We start from the raw sequence: 23,617 nt of genomic DNA, 5'->3' as shown, positions 1-23,617 counted from the left end.
CAGTATCTCGCTTATCTCACGCCCCTCTGTGCAAGGAATGGCTGGATTAGCAGGAGTCTGCTGTAGATTATTTTTACGATTATATGTTGTAAAGGTCTTGGTCTTTTTAGGGTATGCTGGGAATCCACGCTACAACACATTAACGGCTTAAGGGTATTACACAAAACTAATGATCCTTACATTACTTCCACTAGGGACCTTATTGAGGAGAGTAAAACATGTTTAAAGAGCCTTAAATTAACTCCTGCTAATTCTTTTTTAAATAATCGTGAAAATTTTGTGGACTCTCGAAAAGTTAGAGACGCTTTAAGAGACAAAGAATTTGAAAATTGGTGTACATTGCAACGAAAGGGTAAAGGAGTGATTCTTAACAAAGAGTTTCCCCCAGCAAACAGCTGGATAAGAAATCACAAAGGTCTAACCCTCTCGGAATGGATGGACGCCCTTAAAATGGTAGGCTATGTTGCTCCGGTCCGAGCTGTACCGGGTAGAAGTCGGGATGGTACCCGCTGTAGGCACTGTCTCAGCGAGATTGAAACTCTTCCCCATATCCTTGGCTTCTGCCCCTATAGTGAGGCCCTTTGCAACATCCGTCACCATGCTGTCCGTTCTATGCTGGCCGAGGCGCTGAAGGAAGTAGGGCTCACAGTCCATCAAGAGGTGCAGGGACTAGCCACACAAGGAAGTGTTCGACGAATTGATATCATTGCCATTAAGAACAACTCGGCATACATTCTCGATCCCACCATCAGATTTGAGACACATGCAGATCAACCGCATGAGGTGGACAGTGAAAAGAAACTGATCTATGAACCAACAATCCCGTTCCATAAAGATAAATATAGCCTGTCCCACATTGATGTGATAGGTCTGATGGTGGGAGCACGAGGTAAAATACCCTCCTTCTTTGCCAACAAATGTAAAAACCTGGGCCTAACATACAGCATTGTGAAGGAAATAGCCATTATTGCCCTCAAAGGATCTGTTCAGATATTGAGAAATCATTTGTATGGAAGTGATATTGGAAATTTCAAGTTATCTTAACCGATGGCTGTTGATTGGTTTAGATATCAATGCCAATCAATCCGTACTATTATTTTTCTTGCGGTACATGGCATTCAAATCATTCTAACCTATCTGATGGTATTTTTTCCCACCCTTTCTTAACTGTAAATGAGCACAAACACTACTTAGGTGTAAATTTTTCTTATATTTGGATATTCGATTCCCTAACCGTTTAAATGTATATCATTTTACCTTTTAGGTGTGTTTCCAAATTATATGTAATACGCTTTGTCAAATCTGGCAACCTTTTCATAAGGGAAGCTAAATTTATTATTATATCATATTAAATTGGATGAAATTGGATTAGATTACATTCTATTAGATTAAGCTGTGTTAGTTTTGATTTGATTCAGTTAAATTTGTCAGCCTGTGCCAGGGTATCAAACATGATCTTTCTAGTGAGAATCCGTTGACTGATAAAGCTTTGACTGGGCCCTCTGCATATTTCGTGCTCTCATGCAGGTTTAATGATGGACATTTGATAGAGTGATGGTAGGGAAACGAGAGAACCTTGAAAAAATCTGCTTGAGTATTGTTTTTGTACACTTTAATTTATACCTGGTTCTCAGATATAGGAAGCTATGCTGTGCCTGTCTGAAGTCGATAACTTAATGAAATTGTACACATTGACTCTTGTTTTTACAGAGCATCAGGTCACGTGGACAGGTTTGCAGATCTCATGGTGAAGGATGTGGGCACAGGAGAATGCTTCCGATTGGATCATCTAATCAAAGCTCATCTTGAGAAGCTTTGTGCTGATAAGAAGACCGTACAAGGCACCAAGGATGAATGTCAAGACATAATTGTCAGAGTATGTAATAATTTTTCTGTTTTGAATTATTCATTCATTCATTGTTCTGCCGAATGGAGGTCTTTCACTGCAAACCCAGCATTCTCCAATCTTTCCTATTTTCTGCCTTTCTCCATTTCTCTGCATATGATTCATACGTCTTAATGTTCTGTGTCATCTGATATTTTCTGCTTTGAACTTTTCTTTCATTCAGCATTTCTTCCAGTGCATCCTTCAGTAGGCAGTTTCTTCTTAGTCAGTGACCAACCAATTTCTTTTTCTCTTCCCGTTTAGTTTTTTTTTGTGTGCGTGTGTGTGTGTGTGTGTGTTTTTATATACAGGGTGTAACAACTTTAATGTTTAGAATTTCTGGAACATGTTCCCTGACACATTCTACGTTGATTAAACCTAACATACCTATATCCGAAATTGAGAGGTTACAGAGATAACAGAGCTGGAAAAAATAGAACTTCTTGCAGCTCCAAGCATTATACCGTTTATACAAGGCCTATTTTATGGCATTACTAAGTAGAGATACATAAGAAACATTTGGAAAGCAGTGAATGAAGGAAATTTTACTTTTAAGAGAAATTAAATTAAAATTGTTTAGGTTGCTAAGGAAACGAAACAGACAACAGTTTAAAATAACAGTTGTGAGAAAAATAAACCATATTGTGACTAGTCTTTGTATTGAGTTTTGACCATTAAAACATGCCTTTTGTGTACACACATCAGGAATATGCCGACATAGTTTATGTGTATGGACTGTGTAATGGCAATGCAACAGCAGCTGTTTTGGCATATCAAGCACGGTTCCCAAATCGTAGGATTCCTAGTGCACAGGTGTTTTCACGTGCCTATTGGCAAATTTCAAGAAGTACAGTGTTTGGAATCTTAAGGACATTCTTTTTCAACTTTGCACTGCTTCTTTCGTACTCACAAGTAGTTGATATTAAAATGTAATATGGTACTAATAAAAATAATGACATAGACATGTCACTTTCGGAAATTGGTGTTACTTCTTTCAGTATTCAGCGATAAAATTAAACTCAAAAATTTAACTTTGGGGTACAAATACTCCAAACCTATAGAACTTTGGATATAGGTATGTTAGGTTTAATCGACGTAGAACGTGTCAGGGAACATGTTCCAGAAATTCTAAACATTAAAGTTGTTACACCCTGTATATGTATATATATATATATATATATATATATATTTTATCCAATGCCACCAGGTTGTCTTTTCGACATTTCTGGTCTTCTCTCCTGGCTGTGGCTTAATTGTAACCCACTTCTGAGGTTGGGGCACCTGGAAGGCGGAGTTACATTACCCCGATGATGTGATAGGATGATTATGATAATGTGGTGCCAGGAGAGGTCTTAAATCTAAACTTAACCTAAATTCCAGACCATGGACGAACACAGGAATAATCCCCTTTAAGGAAAAATTCCTGTGCTCTAACCGGGAATCGAACCCGGGACCTCATGAACTATAGCCAGAAGCTCTGATCACTAGACAATGAGGCTGGTCCCTTGCTAGTATTGATAAGTGGGAAAAAAAATGCTGTGCATTAACCTGGCAGCTAAAACTTGTGGACTTTTCCTTGACAAAGGACAAATAGGACAAGTACAGCATATTCAATGATCTCACTTATGGCTTTTAAGGAACCCGGAGGTTCATTGCCACCCTCACATAAGCCCACCATCGGTCCCTATTCTGAGCAAGATTAATCCAGTCCTCATCATCATATCCAACTTCCCTCAAATCCATTTTAATATTATCCTTCCATCTATGTCTCGGCCTCCCCAAAGGTCTTTTTCCCTCCAGTCTCCCAACTAACACTCTATATGCATTTCTGGATTCGTCCATACGTGCTACATATCCTGCCCATCTCAAATGTTGTGTTCAATGATATAAGTGTTCTTTTTTTTACACTAATGGCTGTCTGTCATTCACTCATATGAAGCCAATGAATGGAACTCACTTGAGGCTGTTTTGGGAAGAAATTGATGGGAATTAAAATATATTTCTTGTTTTCTTATTAGTTTACTTTTTATATCTTTCCTTATTTATTATGGTTCTTTTTTCCTTTGCTTTGCTGATTCTTTTATACATTTCTTTCTTATTTTATTTTGTCTGTTTCTTTAGTCATTTACAGCTTTCTTTCTTTCTTCATTTCTTTACTTTAAAAATTAAATAACCCCCTTATTCAGTGGCCACTAGGATGAAACGGACAGATTTTCATGTAACACTGAATGCAATGGCATATTTATAGAAACATGTTATATACACATGAAAAAATGAAGACTAACCTATCCAAAAATAATGTTTTTTTATTCCCAAAATATGTATTACATTGCTCAAAAAATAATCTGTTCCTCCCCCCCCCCCCTCCAACCCAAAAATGTAATACTTTTCATAATTTAATTTTCATTCATTCATAGTGTTCTGCCCAAGGGCAGGTTTTTCACTACAAACCCAGCTTTGTTCAACCTTTCCTATTTTCTACTTTCCTCTTAGTCCCCGCATGTGATTCATATATCTTAATGTCGTCTATATCATCTGATCTCTTCTTCTGCCCCGAACTCTTCTCCCGTTCACCATTCCTTCCAGTGCATCCTTCAATAGGCAGTTTCTTCTCAGCCAGTGACCCAACCAATTCCTTTTCCTCTTCTTGATTCGTTTCAGCATCATTCTTTCTTCACCCACTCTTTTCAACACAGCTTCATTTCTTATTCTGTCTGTCCACTTCACACATTCCATTCTTCTTCATATCCACATTTCAAATGCTTCATTCAACGTTAATTTTGAAAGCAAAGTTTCCTAATCTTCTCTTTTTTTGTTTTGCTCTCTTTGTTTCATCCTTGTCACTTCCAGTTTTTCTTACTCTTTATCTGTCTCTTTCTTTTTGTTTTGCTTCTATTCTTTCAAAAAATTTTGTATTAATTTTTTTTTAACTTGTTTTATTCATTTATTTTTAATTTCTTCTGTCTTCTTTTCTGGCTTTCCTTCATTCTTCGTGTTTTTTTTTTTGTATATTCTTTATTTTTTCTTTTTCCTTCATGCTTTCTTTCTTTCTTTTTTTTGAGTTGTAGTGTACTAACCTGTCCTCTTTACTTCTCGTTCATCTTACTGTGGTATTAATACTTAACATGTAATGCATTGTTCATACATTTTATTAAGATTCTCTCTCACTTTGATATACTGCAATCAGTGATTTTCTATCACATTAATTTTTCATTTTCATTTCATTTATTGTATTCCATAGATCTTATATATAGCATTGAAGCTTTAAGATGTGGAATATTGTTGCACTGTGTCTGTTATTACAGTTAGATGGCATGAACAAGGCAGAGATGAGTGCAGTGCTGGAAAAGTTCAGCATACGATCTCCTCTTACAGGCAATGAGCTCACCGAGCCCATAGAGTTCAACCTCATGTTCGCAACACAGATTGGACCCTCGGGACTTGTCAAGGGGTAGGTGAAGTATACGTGATTCTATCCTTATACAAATGTTATACTACTAGGTTCAAAAAGTTCCCGGAATTTTACTACCATTTTTCGTATTAATATATAACAAGGGATATTATACATTTGTTTTGTTGGTAACATTCATGATGTCATTTCCTTAAAGTTTGTTGATAATGGCAATTATTGGTTTTGAGTTGTAGGCAATTGTTTATCATAGTGTTTTGTTTGTTCGTCGCATTTTGTAATTATGTCCACAGAGCAAAGTACAAACATCAAGTTCTGTGTTTTGCTGGGGACATGATCAGTATGGCTGATGAAGATGGTGATTTCTTAAACAAAATGAAACTGGTGCTACTTGTACGACCCAGTCCCTAAACGACAGTCATCTGAGTGGAAATCGAAAACATCTCCTCGGAAGCAAAAATTTCCTAGGGACACTTCCAAAGGCAAAGTTATTTTAAATGTTATGTTTTATTTAACGACGCTCGCAACTGCAGAGGTTATATCAGCACCGCCGGATGTGCCGGAATTTTGTCCCGCAGGAGTTCTTTCACATGCCAGTAAATCTACTGACATGAGCCTGTCGCATTTAAGCACACTTAAAGCAAAGTTATGTTGGAAGTTTTCTTCAACTCTCAGGGTCTCATGCACCATGAGTTCATTCCAGAAGGTCGTACTGTAATGAAAGAATTGTACGTAGAAACCCTCCGTCGCCTCTGGGACGCAGTGAGAAGGAAACGTCCAGAAAAGTGGGTAGAAAACAACTGGTTCCTTATGCATGACAATGCACCTGCTCATCGCGCAATTATTGTAAAGAATTTTCTTGCCAGGCACAACATAACTGGTTTGGATCACCCACCATACTCTCCTGATCTCTCACCACCTGATTACTTTCTGTTTCCCCGTCTGAAAAGTCATCTGAAAGGAGATTCAATGCTGAAGAGGTTATCGCAAACGCGACGAGAGCACTAAGACGGGTTTCACAAAATGGCTTCCAGGCCTGCTTCCAGGAACTCTACACGCGTTGGCAAAATTGTGTTGTTGCGGAAGGCAACTATTTTGAAGGGAATGCTGTAGAATAGTGTTTAAGGTACGTTGTTTCTATGATGCTAGCAAATTCCGGGAACTTTTTGAACCTAGTATGTATAATTTTAGACTACACAGTACATGCCTATATTTTGACATTTGTTTTAGCACATGGTTTTAGCATTTTGGAAGTGTACTTGTTACGTTTTGAAAATTTTAGCAGAAATCGTATTATAGTTTTGGAGGTATACGTAGTAATATTCGTCCATACCTGTGGAGTAACGGTCAGCGAGTCTGCTGCGAAACCAGGTGGCTCGGGTTCGAATCCCAGTTGGGGCAAGTTACCTGGTTGAGGTTTTTTCTGGGGTTTTCTCTCAACCCAATACGAGCAAATGCTTGGGTAACTTTCGGTGCTGGACCCCGGACTCATTTCACCGGCATTATCACCTTCATTTCATTCAGACACTAAATAACCTAGATGTTGATACAGCGTCATAAAATAACCCAATAAAATAAAAAAAATAAATAAAAATAGTACTATTCTGACAGTATATAAACACATACACTTTATATATGTTTTTTTTTTAATTAGGATTTTCCTACAATACAGTTGTTATCCTTCACCCGAAGAAATTTTCTTCCTTCACAAATTTCTATCCTCAGCAACTTCTTCAGTAAGATCTCTTCTAGTCATACTTCTTCTAACGCCATCCATTTATCCATCCATCCATCCATTGTTCTGTTGGTTTCCCTCTTTGTGCTTCTTCCACAGTCAACTCTAGCATCATCTTCGATTTCATTTTTCATCTTTTCCACATATCCAAATCTTTTTAATCTTCTTTCTTCAATTCCTTCAATAATGTGCCAATATACTTGACTCTGTTTTGAGTTTAATACAAATGTTTGAATATATATATATATATATATATATATATATATATATATATATATATATATATATATATATTTAATTTTGAAGTTTATTTCGTTCATGTATTAACACAAATATCTTTATAATTTTGATAGTATAAGTGGATCTGTTTTGACCGCATTTTATCACAACTGTTTTTATAATTTTGAAATTATATATGACTCTACAATTGTTAGAAATATGTTTTATTGTTTTGTCCATGTTTCAACACCTTTATTTCTAGAATTTTTGGTTGTATATTAATTTATTTTGACCTTGCTTTAATACCAAATTTCAATAATTTTGTAATGGGTAATATAGATTTTTTTTTGCCATATTTTAACACAGTTCTGTAATTTTGGAATTCTGTTTTGGCCGTGTTTTAATGCACAATTTTTAAATGTTGTTTAAAAGCGTCTTTTAGTCAATTTTCACTTTGTACTTTTACAAATATTTAGTATCTCTTAAAAGAAACATGGTATTTCTTTCAAAATTTCAAAGCAACATTTCAAGATAATGTTAGTTTTGAGAAAATTAGTAGTTTATAGTAACAAATTGTTGAAAATATGGTCTGTGTCCTAATGTACAAAGTCGTTTATGTAATCGTCAAAAGTCGAAGGCAAATGAGTTGTATCATTTTATCAGCTTTTGTGTTGTGGGTTGTCACGTCTTACATCAAAACCAAATAATCGTTTTTATCTGAATTTTATTAAATTGCATTTTTCTTATAGTAGAATTTAGACTTTCTGATGTTGCTCACTGTTTAACTTTTCTTTAGGTTCTTAAGACCAGAAACTGCGCAGGGTATCTTTGTGAACTTCAAGCGTCTGCTGGAATTCAACCAAGGACGCCTGCCATTTGCTGCAGCACAGATTGGTAATGCTTTCCGCAATGAAATCTCACCTCGGTCAGGTCTTATAAGAGTCAGGTCAGTTAATAATTGCATCCATATTTTAAGTTTTCCCTATTGCATACTTTAGGTTGATATACGAGCAGAACTTAAGAGCTGTGTGAAATTGTAATGTCATCTATAAGAAGTGTGTAAAATTAGTGTAAATACATTTTTAAAAAAGGAATTTTTATAGGTAGTAAAGTGTGCTTAACAGTGACAGATTTAATTCAATTTTTTATTTTCAATACTTTGTTTGTAGCGCAATGCATCTTTTTACTATGTGTGAAAATATTTTAAAATTATACAGTAGAATTCCTCCTATCCAGCAATAAAGGGACCAGGCTAGTTCCGGATGCGAGATTTTGCCAGATAATTGAATAAATATCAATATATACAAAAAAGAAAGGTTTGTATTTCATGGTGCCAAATGTTGAAACTGCAGCCTATTTCTCCATCACTTGCTCATAATGGAATAAACATAAAAACGTAGATTTTCGTTATTAAAACATATCACACAACACACATAATACACTAATTTTAGATTTCAATATTCACTGAAAATGAAAGCTCGTGTAAACTTCCTAATGTGACAATACTGATGGTCCGAACATAACTAAATAAATTGTGTGGATTTTCTTTTTATTAAAACAGATCACACAACACACATAATACACTAATTTTAGGTTTGAATATTCACTGAAAATGAAAGTTCGTGTGAACTTCTTAATGTTGCAACACTGATGGCCGGAACATAACTAAATAAACATAAAAACTGTGGATTTTCTTTATTAAAACACGTCACACAATACAAATAATACACTAATTTTAGGTTCGAATATTCATTGGAAAATGAAAGCGAATATTCACTGAAAACTAAAGTGCGTGCTAACTTCCTAATGTGGCAATACTGATGTCCTAAACATAATTAAATAAGCATTAAAAACTGTGTGCATTTTCTTTATTAAACACATCACACATCATAAATATTACACTAATTTTAGGTTCAAATATTCACTGAAAATGAAAGTTCATGCGAACTTCCTAATGTGGCAAAACTGACTGCCCAGATTGTGGCAGTGTGGCAGATTCAAAATTCTTTTTGGCCAAGCAAAAAGTGCCATTGTTTTGGTATTGCCGGTTATTTGGGTGCCAGTTACTAGGGATTTTTTTGTACTACTTCAGTCATTTCTTTTTCCCTTTTATTACCTCTGCTCGCCCCTCTATTCTTCTTTGATCTTCTTCCTTCTCATATTATTCTTTATGGTTATACAGTTTTCCTCCTCTTCTCTGTTTTTTTTTATTTTATTTTTATTTCATTTTATCTTTCCATTTGAAGAGTCCACTGCAAGAATGATGGATATCACATCTTGTCGAAAATGAACCAAGACTGTCAATTCATAACTTAAGACATATAGAATGTACATAGAGAGTTATATGGCATTAACACTAATAGTCATTGTCCAGTAATGATCGGAAAATCACAGTTAAGCTTTGAGCGCTAAGCATTTCAAACTTTCAATTGCTTCTCCTGCAAAATGTATTCCAAATGACATCCATCATTCTTGCAGTGGACTCTTAATTTCTTTCACTTTCATCATCTAGATGATGTTTTTTGTAGTGCTTGTTTTAATTATGTATGCATGCATAAAGTTGAAAATTCAGAATTCTTCTTACGAACACAATCGTGAAAGACTAAACTCTATTTTTTTTATCTGTCAACACAGAGGTGCACGCACATCTGCATCTGAACTATGGCTGCCTTGTGTGTGAATAGTCATGCAATCTTCTGTCGCAACTTTTGTGGCTCTCAAATTTTACAGCACACAAAGTAGCACGCTGCATGCTACTTTTGGCTTGTGGTTAAACATAACACACAACTTCTAAGGTTGCAGTAGAAAAATTGTATGTTAAATGTAATGACATATGACCGTACTTTTTTTAATTGTGAATCAAACTTTGTGTCTTAAAAGATAGACAACTATATTTTCTGCATGAACTATTCAAGAGTGAATTTGTAAGGCAGAATTTTTTTCTAATTTTTTCAACTCTTTAAAAAAGATTCAAACCATTTTATGATTTTTTCTGTTGTGATTCCATTTTGTTAGTTTATAGAGATTCTGTAAGAAATATGCTGGCAGCAAGACATGGTAGTGTTTAAATTAATTTTCTTCAAAGTAATATAATGCAGTATTTATGTAAATGGCTCTGCAGGGAGTTCACAATGGCTGAGATCGAGCACTTCTGTGACCCAGCGGACAAGAGCCATCCTAAGTTCGAAAATGTGCGGGACACCGAGTTGCTTCTGTATTCAGCTTCAAACCAGATGGATGGCAAGTCTGCAGAAGTCCACAGCATAGGGAAGGCTGTCGACCAGGTTAGAGTGATCCTTATGTATATTATAATAGCATCTTAAGAAATATATATACAATTTTGTAACCTTTATAAGGGCATTTTCGGACATCATGTCTGGAAAGAATTTCTCTCGTCATACCCGAAATGCACGTTTCATTTATTTTCTGGTGAAGTTTTCTTGATATAATGTTCCGAAAAGCGTTAAAATAAACCTTGAAAAATGAGTAACATCCGATTTTTTTTTTCATTTGAAAAATCTTAAAAAGTCGCAGAGATTTAGGATTTTCCAAAAAGGAAAAAATAAGCGTGTCTGAAAGGCATAAAAATTATAAAGAGAAAGTACTGTATTGTATTGCTGCAATAATCAATTTTGATATTGTTACATAAATTCAGCATCCCTAATATTCTGTTCGTTTTTGTACATTGATTTGTCCTGAACTATTGCATTAAGGTTACCAGATTTTTTTTTGCCAGAAATCCATGAACACTTGTCAACTCCATAGTACATTCATTACCAGTATTGTTGTTTCTGATACTGTTGTCTTTTCGCTGTTATTATTATTATTATTATTATTATTATTACTATTACTAATCATCCATTCATAGTTTTCTGCTCAAGGACAGGTCTTTCACTTCAAACCCAACATTCTTCAATCTTTTCTATTTTCTGCATTCCTTTTACTCTTCACATATGATCCATATATTTTAATGTCATCTATCATTATCATCTGATATCTTCTTCTGTCCCAAACTCTTCTCCCATCGGTGGTGGATAGTGGGTTTGAAACTTACATCCATCCTGTACAGCACTACACTGAGAACTGATTTAACATTACTCTCTATTCTATTACAGACAAGCACAGAGCCATCTTGTGTTGTGGACACATACTATGATTGCACAACTACCATGCGACATATGACATTTTGTGATACCAACCCTTACCTTTGAAAAAAAAATAGTTGCCATGACTTATGCCCCGAGTATAATGAATTTCAATTTTTTTTGTGCCATAAAATTTGAAGTTTACTATTTTTTGGCAGGGTCTAGTTGCAAACCAGACTCTTGGATACTTTATGGCTCGAATCCAGCAGTTTCTTCTCCGCATCGGTGTCGATCCAACCAAGTTGAGGTTTCGACAGCACATGGGTAACGAGATGGCCCATTATGCTTGTGACTGCTGGGATGCTGAGATGTTGACATCATACGTAAGTAATTTGCATTCTCTTACCATTCTTACTTATGGTATGTGATTACCCTAAATCTTGTACTAATAATAAAGAAGTGCCATTCACTCATTATCCCAAACATTCACAATTACCCATCTCGTGGAATAATGAAGATTCAAAATCCCCTACAAATCCTACGACATTATGTGGACTATACAGCTATGGAGCAAGTTTTCTATAAATATTTCACTTGCTTCTACCCTGCTTGTACCAGCATTGTTTCATTATATCAAAACATTCTGTGCAGTTGAGTAAGAATTGTTGCTCACCTGTTCATTCAGGATGATCTGCCAGAGAGATAGAGAATTTTGATGGACAAAGTGAGTATGGAGCAAGTTTCTTCCAAATACGCATGTTATATCACCATTTCACCTCCATCTCTAAATTCATTACCACATTCCAGAATGATGCATGTTTAGTCCCCTCCAATTCTGTGTTGGCTGGGAAGCAGACTTTCTCAAAATACAGTAAAACTTCTTTTATACATTTCATACTTATATGTTTCTCACACCTCTACAGTTTTTTCTTCTTTCTGTAAAAGTGTTAGCAGATATACAACAAAATTTAATGGCGAAGTTGTAGGCCACTTATACATCACTCCAAAATATATTTGTTTTGCTACACAAATGCAAAAACAATTTTCCTATCCGATTCTAAAGCTGAAATCAAGGCCATCAGTTCAACTACATTCCCTAAAATTGAAACAATTAAAGAAATCCTTTGCATTGTAAAACAAATTGAAAATTTAAATAAGAATTTACTTTTCCACTGTGGGCTGAATGGTAATGAAAAAGCCAATATGTTAGCCAAGAAAGGAACTAAAATCACCTTAAAAACAAACTACAAATTTTCATATGCATCTATTAAAAGGATTATAAAAAGGAAACTAAGGAAGATACTAGTGAAGTGCTTTGTGTGAAGTGTGGCATTGTATTGGAGCAGAAATGTGGACATTATGACGAAGTGAGAGAAGCGACTAGAAGCATTTGAAATATGTATATGGAGAAGGATGGAGCATGTGAAATGGACAGACAAAATAAGAAATGAAGCTGTGCTGAAAAGAGTGGATGAAGAAAGAATGATCCTGAAACTGATCAGGAAGAGAGAAAGGAATTGGTTGGGTCACTGGCTGAGAAGAAACTGCCTACTGAAGTATGCACTGGAAGGAATGGTAAATGGGAGAAGTCTGATCACAATGCTGGTTGGCACACAATGGCCGAAACTTCATGAGAAAATTTTTTTCCCCATGAAGATCTGAACCAGTGTGCATTCTGTAATGCAAGTTCAGGCGTCATGCCTTAGAACATTCCACAAAATCTGTCATACCAATTTCTGCTTTCTTTGTCAAGCTTGTTAAGATTTTCATCAGTATTCCAGAGCCAAGAGCCCTTATTGTTACTATTAGCCACATCAGCTGAACCCTGGTTATTATTTCTCTCCCTCTTGTTTTCTCAACTTGTCTTGGGACATGCAGTGATGGAATTACCATTATCATTTATTTAATTGATTGAATTTAATTCCCAGGCAGACCTTGTGAATTTGTTGTGATAAAACAGTTCTTGGCAAAGAGTTTTCTGCCTTAACATATTTATGTCACTTTTGCATCATTATTGCCATGAACCTCTATAGTTGAAATGGATCATTAAATACTAAAGTAGTAAAGATGTGATACAGAAAAAAGCAATTTATGTGTAGAATTTTGAAAGAAATGTGTTGCTCTGTTTCAGGGCTGGGTTGAATGTGTGGGGTGTGCTGATAGATCTGCTTTTGATCTGACACAGCATACCAAAGCAACTGGAGTTCGATTGGCTGCAGAGAAGAAACTTTCAGAGCCCAAAGTTGTTGATGTTACAGGTCTGGTATTGATACAAAACAATATATCATCTGATCACATTACTTGTCCGTTTCTTACTTTGAATCATATATTGTTCGTGATGGACTGGTTTTTCATTATGGAAAATTTCAAAATGTATCTTTGAAACTGTGTGGAAAAAAAATATATATAAATTATTTTGAGAATTTTAGATTTTTAGAGAAAAGTCCTCAAGAAATAACTCAAATTACATTTCTTATGCAATTTTCCATTTAAAAACAAAACAAACAAAAAAATCTTTAAAATGGCGTAATTGCACAGGATAAATACCAGTCACTTGAGAATCGATTGCTTAATACAGTTGTATAAAAATGAAGTATCCTTAAATAAAGTTGATTCCTATTGCCAAAATTTACAGTCATCTGTTTCAACTAATATTAAGACATAAATTAAAACAAAGAAAATTTAACAAGTCCTTTTCATATGAAGATGTAACAAACATCGAAAGTATTATGACATACGTAAATATAAGTTTCTTTGTAGGTCCAAGTGCCTGGCAATCCATATAAACCTGTACCATTTTAATGAATTATAATTTCTCTCTGGGAGTTGGTATAAGCTTGAAATTGAATATTATGATCTCTGTGTTCTGGAAGAATTTATATCGGTACCCCTGGCACGATTGTCGTCCATTGTTGATACTAATGTTGGCTATAATTACAGAAGGCAGTGATTGGTTTGCCATAATATCGCAAACATGCAGTACTCCGACAGCTGGTTTTGGTAATAACATTCACTTTTGCAAGTCTGGTTTCTTCAATTCCCGCACTACATGCACTCTGTATGCTCGTAAATGCGATTTTTTTTGGAAAACGTATTATATGACTTTCACGTGTTACATTTTATGTTACCTTGTTAACATGTTTCGGCCTGCTATCAGCCATCATCAGAACTGGTTGTTGCTGGTCTTGGCACCTTTTGTTTTCTGTGGGGGTGTGTTTGCATAGTGTAATGTGGAGTCAATTTCAGAACACACACTCTTTGACTCCACATTACACTACACAAACACACCCCCACAGGAAACTAAACAAAAGGCGCCAAGACCAGCAACAACCAGTTCTGATGATGGCCGATAGTAGGCCGAAACGTGTTAACAAGGTAACATAAAATTTAAGTCATACCAGTATAATACATTTTCCAAAGTGATATAGTGTTAAAAGTTGTGTAATCATGATGTATAATGGCGATTTCTTTGCCATGTGACATACAAGTAGTCTGTCTCCTGGTTTAATCAGTGCAACAATTTCTGTGATGAGTTTAGTAAACAGTCTCGAACATCATCCACACAAGCTTGAGGCATTGCAGGTTTATGTTTTCCACTCTCGCTAAGAAGCGAGCCAGTTGTCTCCAGCTTCCTCACAAAGCTTGAGTTGTCCACACCTGTGGAGTAACAGCGCATCTGGCCCGGAAACCAGGTGGCCCGGGGCAAGTTACCTGGTTGAGGTTTTTTCCGGGGTTTTCCCTCAACTCAATATGAGCAAATGCTGGCTAACTTTCGGTGCTGGACCCTGGACTCATTTCACCGGCATTATTCACCTTCATTTCATTCAGACGCTAAATACCTTAGATGTTGATACAGAGTCGTAAAGTAACCCAATAAAATAAAATAAAAAAAAAAGCTTGAGTTGTGAGGGTGCTAGGAACAATAGACTTGCCGGTGCTATTTCGCATTGTCTGTAATGAGGCGATATTAGTGGTTAGCAACTATCTATGAATGCATATTTACTATGTATTGAGCTTCGTGACTGTATATACTAGACTGTGTTTATATTAACTCTCAAATAAAAATTATAACTTATTAAAATTGTAAAGATTTATATGGATTACACTGTATAACAGTACAGTATGATGTTAAATTAGCCAGTGTGTTTTTTTCTTCACTTTTCAATAATGAAATGCTTTCACGTGCTGCAGAACCACAGACCAACAAAGGTGCAATAGGAAAAGCATTCAAGAAGGATGCAAAAGTCATAATGGATCATCTGACAACACTGGACAAAGAAGGCTTGGTTGATATGGAGAAGGCCCTAGCAGACAGTGGGTAAGAATTTGAGTATTTCATTCTTAGTGTCTTAATGGAAATTATGCGAGTAAATACAATATTTTCTTTTCATTCCTTCTCTCCCCTCCCCTCCCCTCTCCTCTCCTCTCCTCTCCTCTCCTCTCCTCTCCTCTCCTCTCCTCTCCTCTCCTCTCCTCTCCTCTCCACTTTTGTTGTACCTGCTTCCCTTTCTCTCTTTCTTCTCTTTCCTCCAGATACTTTCGTACTTTTTTTATTTATTCTTTTAATTTTAGTGGAGCTACTTACTTTCCACGCACCTAAGAAGCAAGAATTGAGCTTCAACCAGCAACCAGTTGCTATTAATACTAAGTGTAACATGTTTCTCAATGTGTGTTGTAATGCATGTGTTTGTTTTGTGTGCAGAGCTTATACTATCAACGTTGGAGGATCAGAATTCAAACTGACTTCCGACATGGTGTCTGTGAAACGCCACCAGAAGACTGTCCATGTAGAAGAAATCATACCCAGTGTAGTGGAGCCTTCGTTTGGCATTGGAAGAATTATGTATGCACTGTTTGAACACAATTTCAAGATGCGAGAAGGGGATGAGCAGAGAACGGTAAGTGCTAGTACTGCGCTTATAGGAAGAAGTTCCTCTGTTTCATGCAGCAAGTTACAATAGTTAGATTTCATAGAGTAGTGGACAGACGAAAATAGAAAATGTTTCCTTATTGTCCAATTAACAATGCACTGTATCAACAATAGACAAATAACATAGACTTTCAAAACCTTTTTCCGTAAAGTTGCAAATATGCACATATCAACTTATGGCTCCCCACTACAGAATTATTTGTTGTGAGTACAAAAGTAGAAGTTTACATTATTAATATGCTTCATTTATACACCAACGGATCCTTGATCTCCAGAGAACAAGGTGCTGGTGCAGGTGTTACGTGCTGTCTCTTCTCACTTTATAGATCTCTTGGATATGGAACAACAAGTTTTGATGGTGAAATCATTGCAATAAGTGAATGTCTCAGGAATCTTCTATGCCACGTCAATAAATTTAGGAATGCAGTTATATTGTCAGACTCCAAAGCAGCTATTCTATCAATAGTCTCTAAACACACACCTTCATCTCAAACAGCAGAAATAACTAAAATGCTCTCTCAATTAATATCACTCAATAAAAGAATTGTATTCCAATGGATACCATCCCATTGTGGAATCCTGGGAAACGAGAATGCGGATGCTTTAGCAAAGAAGGGCAGCACTGCTACTTACAGACCTGTTACTAAGTCTACGTATTACTCTGTGAAGAGATTTATTAAATCTACATACTTAGACTTCAACAAACAAAATTTGATAACTCAATCCCAAGGGAAAAAATGGAACTCCCTGCATCAAAATCCACAGTTAATTCCCGATTTACCACGAAAATCGTCTGTAGCTGCATTTAGATTGGCAACAGGCCATGATTGTTTGGCCAAACACCTGCATAGAATTGGAATATATCAGTCCCCTAACTGCCCATTGTGCAACTCAAACCAAGAAATGGATTCGGAACACCTCAAAATCTGTGCTTCAGTGGCTAGTCATGATAATATCTTTGAAAAATATTGGAGTGCAAGAGGTCAAATGACTTTATTGTCAAACGCCTGGCATTAGAAAACAACAAAAACAACAACATTATTAATATAAATTGATTCTTTATTTGCAGTTCCTGTCCCTTCCCCCAGTGGTGGCGCCACTCAAGTGCTCAGTGCTGCCACTGAGTAACAATGCCGAGTTTCAGCCCTTCATCAAACAGCTGTGTAAGTTTTGCCTCTTATCTGCAGAATTCGTAAGTTGTTATATATCCAGTGCCCTCAGCTAGGCTTGAACAGTGAAATAAATTAGGTACATAATGTACACAAAAACAAAATGGCTTTATTAAACAAAAATTACAACATAATATACTTAGATATTAATCACAGTACTCTGAATCAGATTAAGTTAACATAAATTAAATCATTACCTACAAAAATTTATACTCTGTCAGTAGTTATTCTCCAGAAACTTTGTATCTAATTGTGAGAACTTAAATCAGTAAGAATAATTATTATCAGTCGATGTACAGTTGGTCATTTCTTGGAGTGAGCATGTTTAAGGAAATGTAATTGATCTCTTGGTGTTGCAGCTCAAGATTTAACCAGGCTGGATGTGTCACACAAAGTAGATGACTCAAGTGGATCCATAGGCAGGCGATATGCTCGAACAGATGAGATTGCCATTCCATTTGGAGTCACCATCGACTTTGATTCCCTCAAATCTCCGCACAGTGCAACTCTGCGTGAACGTGATTCCATGGCACAAGTCAGGATACCTGTAAGTGAATAACAGCTGTATCAGTTGGCGAAGACTAAACAGATCACTTAAGTAGTACAATGCAATGTACAACGCTGTGTGTAAATGTCACTCTTTTAAAGAGGTATAATACCAACATGTGAAGTAATTCCCTAGATTTTGTAAGAGCTTAGAACAGTGCAGACCTCTTCACTAAGAAATACAGTATTGTCTCAGTGTAACGGACTTCTGTACAGATGAATTCCTGGGTGAATATCAGTGTGGTTTTAGGCAAGGACGAAGTACAACCGATCACATATTCACAATCAAACAGTGTTTAGAGAAGACAAGTGAATATAATATCCCCATACATATGCTTTTTATAGACTTTAAGCAGGCATTTGATAACATGAATCGATTTAAAATCCTGGAGGCTATGAGAGAATTTGGTATCCCTACCAAATTGGTAAATTTAACAAAAATAACCCTCTCCAAAACATATAATAAGGTAAAGATACAAACAAAACTGATAAATTCTTAACAGTAAATGGGGTGAGGCAAGGAGATTCCTTATCTACAATTCTGTTCAACATCGGCCTTGAAAAAGTCATTAGGAACATTGATATAAATTTTAATGGTACCATATTTAATGGCGGCCGGGTAGCTCAGTTGGTAGAGCAGCTGGCTATGGACTGGAAGGTCCGGGGTTCGATCCCAGGTGGTGACAGGATTTTTTCTCGTTGCCAAACTTTCAGAGGTTCACTCAGCCTCCTATAAAATTGAGTACCAGGTCTTTCCCGGGGGTAAAAGGCGGCCAGAGCGTGGTGCCGACCACACCACCTCATTCTAGTGCCGAGGTCATGGAAAGCATGGGGCTCTACCTCCATGCCCCCCAAGTGCCTTCATGGCATGTTACGGGGATACCTTTACCTTTACCATATTTAATAGGACCAGACAGTGCATGGCCTATGCGGATGATATTGTGGTCATGAGTAGATCTCTTGGAGTGCTAAATGAAATAGTAAACCAAATTCAAACAGAAGCAGAGCACATGGGGTTAAAAATTAATAAAGAGAAAACTAAATATATGAGAAACATAAGATTAAGTGGCGTTTGTAATAAAGATATTATAATAAATGGACAGAAATATGAGGAAGTAGATTCTTTTAAATATTTAGGAGTTCTAATTACCCAAGAAAACACTGCAGATGCGGATATGGGGCAAAAAATTGCTGGGGGAAATAGATGCCTGAGAGCCCTTAACAAAACTTTGAGAGCAAGATGAATAAGTAAAAAAAGCAAAACTTACATTATATAAAACAGTCGTAAGACCAATTGTGCTTTATGGCAGTGAAACTTGGACTCTATCGAAGAAAATGGAACAACAACTGATGACATGGAAAGAAAAATTCTAAGGAAAATCTATGGTCCTAAATATGAGAATGGGCACTGGAGGATTAGATATAATACAGAACTGAAAATTCAATATAAATCTCCAGATATTGTTGCTGAAATCAAAGCCCGTAGGTTGGAATGGTTAGGACATGTAATCAGGATGAATGATCAGAGAATACCAAACAAGATTCTAAACACAATACCAGAAGGCAGGCGCAATATTGGCAGACAGAAACTAAGATGGTTGGATGGAGTGGAGGACGATTTAAGGACTCTAGGTGTGAGAAGATGAGGCAGAAGGCTCTGGTTGAACAGGAATGGACCAAGATCCTAAGGGAGGCCAAGGCTAGACTACAAGGGCCGTAGTGCTGAAGAAGAAGAAGAAGAACGGACTTCTGTTTAGCGCACTTTTCAGTTTTATGTACATATTTAATCCCCTGCTAAAATCCTATACATTATAATGCAAAGATATTTCATTTTTGCGTTATCATTATAATAATAATAATAATAATAATAATAATAATAATAATAATCCATGGCGTCACAACCCTTGAAGGGCCCAGACTGACCAGCCGGCTGCTGGCCTCACGTTCACATGTCAAAGCAGAGGTGGACGATCATCCAACCTGAATGGAGGTATTGTGTGGTTAGCACAATGATGCCCCCAGTCGTTATAGCTGACTTTTGCAACCGGATTTTGTTACCTATCGTAGCTTTGCAAGTGTATTATGATGCTGGGTGGGAACCAGTCCCATAAACTGGCCGAAATTTAATGAGAAAATTTCTTCCTCCATGAGGACTGGAACCAGCTTGCATTCCATAATGTGAGTTCTAGGCAGGATGCCTATGACTGCAGCGCAGGATGCGTTATCATTACTTGTAATAATTTCATTATTATGTAGAAAATTTTTTTTAATTGATAATATGATTTTTTTTTATTTTAATCCTTATTTTATCTATTTTTGGTTGTACATTTTATGTATTATGTGTATCTCTTATTATTTTTTAACATGTTTGCTGGAAACGTAGTGTAGAATCTTCCATATATATGATCTTTGTCCTATGTTGTTTCCAGCAAGAATGATTGATTCTCATGTCATTGAGTAAACCTCAATAGTTTGTAGAAAATCAGTTACTGAGAAAGCAAACAAAACTAAACTTCAGAACTACTGTACTTAGGGTGACCAACGTCTGAGCACAAAAATAAGGGAGAGTTGATCACGATAAATTTTAGCGCAATTTTTAGAGTGTGAAGCCTATTTATTTATATTAAATAATATAAAACTATTAATTTAATTATAATACAAATATTAGTTAAATCACAATGTAGAGTATAGTAATACTTAAACATATGCATGTTTCTTAGTTCTATCTTATTTGTATTTGTCAACATGATGCTGCAGAACATTTAAATTTAATTTTTTTATCTTGCTATTGAATCTTAAAAAACTCTTTACAATCATATGCACATATAGTTACACCAAACATTACAAGCTCACTGGAACAGAATTTCTGTATTCATTGATACCCATTAAACTATTGATATTGTCAATTTATATCTATACTTCGTTCCATAATGTCTGACAGGAAAAGTAAACATTGCTGACAGCGGAGGAGAGAAGTATAATAATTACTGTTATACATAGTTCGACAAATGTTTAGTTGGTCTGTCCTGATTTTTTGTAACTTGAAATTTTGTTGTAAAGAAGGTTAACATTAACGACAGTGCAAATGTTTTTTACATTTTCTACATTGTTATAAATTTGTTATAATAAAATGGACACAGAACTCTGGATAAGTTATTTTTGTAAATTTTTCTTTTGTTAGGAAGTCAAAACTTACCATCTGTTGGATGGTTGATTGGTTTGATTTATTTACTACTTGTTATTTTTTTTCTGTTTCAGCTCGATGTCCTTCCCGGAGTGGTGAGAGATCTGGCTTATGGAAAAACTACCTGGAACGCTGTGGAATCAAAATTTCCCAAATTTGAGCAACAAGAATCTATAACGAAAGCTGCATGAGTGGAGTCATGGCTTAGGATGTAACTTGAATTTTCGCATAGTGGGTGTTTACTTCTTTACAATATATTATTGTAAAACGCTTTGAAAGTGTATAATAAACACGAAGATCTGGGAACATCCAGCATTAAGTGCTATATTCTCTCTCCCTCTTCCTGCATGCAAGCAAAGCAAGGTGAGAATGCATTTTTCATTGCAGTGTAGAGTTAAGATACATTTCTTCATTTAATTTTCTCATTCCTACCAGTTGCTTCTTACAAGGGAACATCATTCCATGTTAAGAAAACTTCCAATTTATACACCATTCGAAAGAGCATCCTGAAATATGGTGGAATCTCTAATTACATTCTGTGATACACATATGAACGAGCTGGAGAGAGTTAAAGAGGCGGGGAGTCCATTCAATGGGAGTCTATTATGTTTGACCTGTTGGGCGTGAGGACTAAATATGTTGTTGTTGTTGTTTTCTAATGCCAGGCATTTGACAATGAAGTCATTTGACCTCTTGCACTCCAATATTTTTCAAAGATATTATCATGACCAGCCACTGAAGCACAGATTTTGAGGTGTTCCGAATCCATTTCTTGGTTTGAGTTGCACAATGGACAGTTAGGGGACTGATATATTGCAGGTGTTTGGCCAAACAATCATGGCCTGTTGCTAATCTAAATGCAGCTACAGAAGATTTTCGTGGTAAATCGGGAATTAACTGTGGATTTTGATGCAGAGAGTTCCATTTTTTCCCTTGGGATTGTGTTATTAAATTTTGTTTGTTGAAGTCTAAGTATGTAGATTTAATAAATCTTTTCACAGAGTAATACGTAGATTTAGTAACAGGTCTGTAAGTAGCAGTGCTGCCCTTCTTTGCTAAAGCATCTGCATTCTCGTTTCCTAGGATTCCACAATGTGATTGTATCCATTGGAATACAATTCTTTTATTGAGTGATATTAATTGAGAGAGCATTTTAGTTATTTCTGCTGTTTGAGATGAAGGTATGTGTTTAGAGACTATTGATAGAATAGCTGCTTTGGAGTCTGACAATATAACTGCATTTTTAAATTTACTGATGTGGCATAGAAGATTCCTGAGACTTTCACTTATTGCAATGATTTCTCCATCAAAACTTGTTGTTCCATACCCAAGAGATCTATAAAGTGAAAAGAGACAGCACGTAACACCTGCACCGGCACCTTGTTCTCTGGAGATCAAGGATCCGTCAGTGTATAAATGAAGCCAGTTTTGTGGAGGGTATCTAATATTAATTGTCTCTAAAGACAATTGTTTTAGTATTTCAGTGTTTACTTCTGATTTCAGTATTTTTTCTGTTAAATTTAGATTATATTCCATATTTAATAGAGTTAAAGTGTTTGATTTAATTTGTAGGTTTTCTTTTAAATTCGAGATATTGATTTTCTGTTTTAATTCTTGAACAAAGGATATGAAACTTTTTTGAGTTTTCAATCTACAGAGAGGACTGTATGAATGCCAATTGTTTCCTGGTAATCTAATAAGTTTTTCATATTGAATCAGTGCTTTTTCTTCTATTGTCATTTTGATGCTGTGAATATTAGTGAGGAATCTCATAGAATCTATTGGAGTTGTTTTGATTCCACCAGTAATGAGTCTGGGAGCTTGGTTTTGAACATATTCTATTTCGTTTATGAAAGGTGAAGGTAATTAAAATTTCTCCGCAGTATGTCAGCACTGGCTGTATAAACATTTTGTATGTAGTGTTCAAAGTATTCCTAAATTAAATATGTATGAAACAGCATAGGGAGCGAGCAACTCTGTGTTAAGCAAACTAAACAATTTACATCAATTTGGAAATATGATTCTGGATCATATTAAATAGCCACCTGCTGTTATATTGTAAATGTGCAGGTGAGTGTTCAGAGGGGGAATTTTATACACATTACAATAAATGCATATGAAATTCTCTAAACAAACATAAAATCAAACATGTACTGACCAATAATGTGATAGTTTCTGCTTATTCCCCTTCAACTGTCGTTAGTAAAGTGTAGTTGGTGCAAGAAACTTTTGTGTTTCGAACATTGATTTGTTAACTATCTTCATTCATAAGAGAATAAATTTGTGCAATACTCACGTCCATCAGCCTCCTATCGGATAGCTGAAACCCCCACCCCCGCCTCCTTAAGGGTCCCTTCAGATGAGGCAACTTTAGTGGTGCATTAGTGGTGCTGCAAACACGCGTTTAATGGCGCTGCAAACGTGTGTTAGTGGCGCTGCTTTGTAAATTAAATTT

At 35.9% G+C, this 23,617-nt stretch overlaps 1 protein-coding gene across 1 annotated transcript in view; it reads left to right on the top strand.

The window, feature by feature from the left end:
- Window positions 1–21,477, top strand: part of GlyRS (glycine--tRNA ligase) — a 28,175-nt gene extending 6,698 nt beyond the window's left edge. Inside the window, exons 4-14 of the mRNA XM_069835964.1 lie at window positions 1,711–1,876; window positions 5,191–5,336; window positions 8,045–8,194; window positions 10,370–10,532; window positions 11,552–11,716; window positions 13,465–13,591; window positions 15,525–15,651; window positions 16,036–16,231; window positions 17,333–17,426; window positions 17,792–17,979; window positions 21,237–21,477. Of these exons, the coding sequence (XP_069692065.1) occupies window positions 1,711–1,876; window positions 5,191–5,336; window positions 8,045–8,194; window positions 10,370–10,532; window positions 11,552–11,716; window positions 13,465–13,591; window positions 15,525–15,651; window positions 16,036–16,231; window positions 17,333–17,426; window positions 17,792–17,979; window positions 21,237–21,353 (1,639 nt within the window). The 3' untranslated portion in view covers window positions 21,354–21,477. The remainder of the gene's footprint in view (window positions 1–1,710; window positions 1,877–5,190; window positions 5,337–8,044; window positions 8,195–10,369; window positions 10,533–11,551; window positions 11,717–13,464; window positions 13,592–15,524; window positions 15,652–16,035; window positions 16,232–17,332; window positions 17,427–17,791; window positions 17,980–21,236) is intronic.
- Window positions 21,478–23,617: the final 2,140 nt, after the last annotated feature.

Source organism: Periplaneta americana, chromosome 9 (genome assembly GCF_040183065.1).
Source record: "Periplaneta americana isolate PAMFEO1 chromosome 9, P.americana_PAMFEO1_priV1, whole genome shotgun sequence".
In the NCBI taxonomy this organism is placed as follows: domain Eukaryota; kingdom Metazoa; phylum Arthropoda; class Insecta; order Blattodea; family Blattidae; genus Periplaneta; species Periplaneta americana.
The sequence above is the reverse complement of the archived record's forward strand: the minus strand, read 5'-3'. Positions and strand labels throughout refer to the sequence as shown.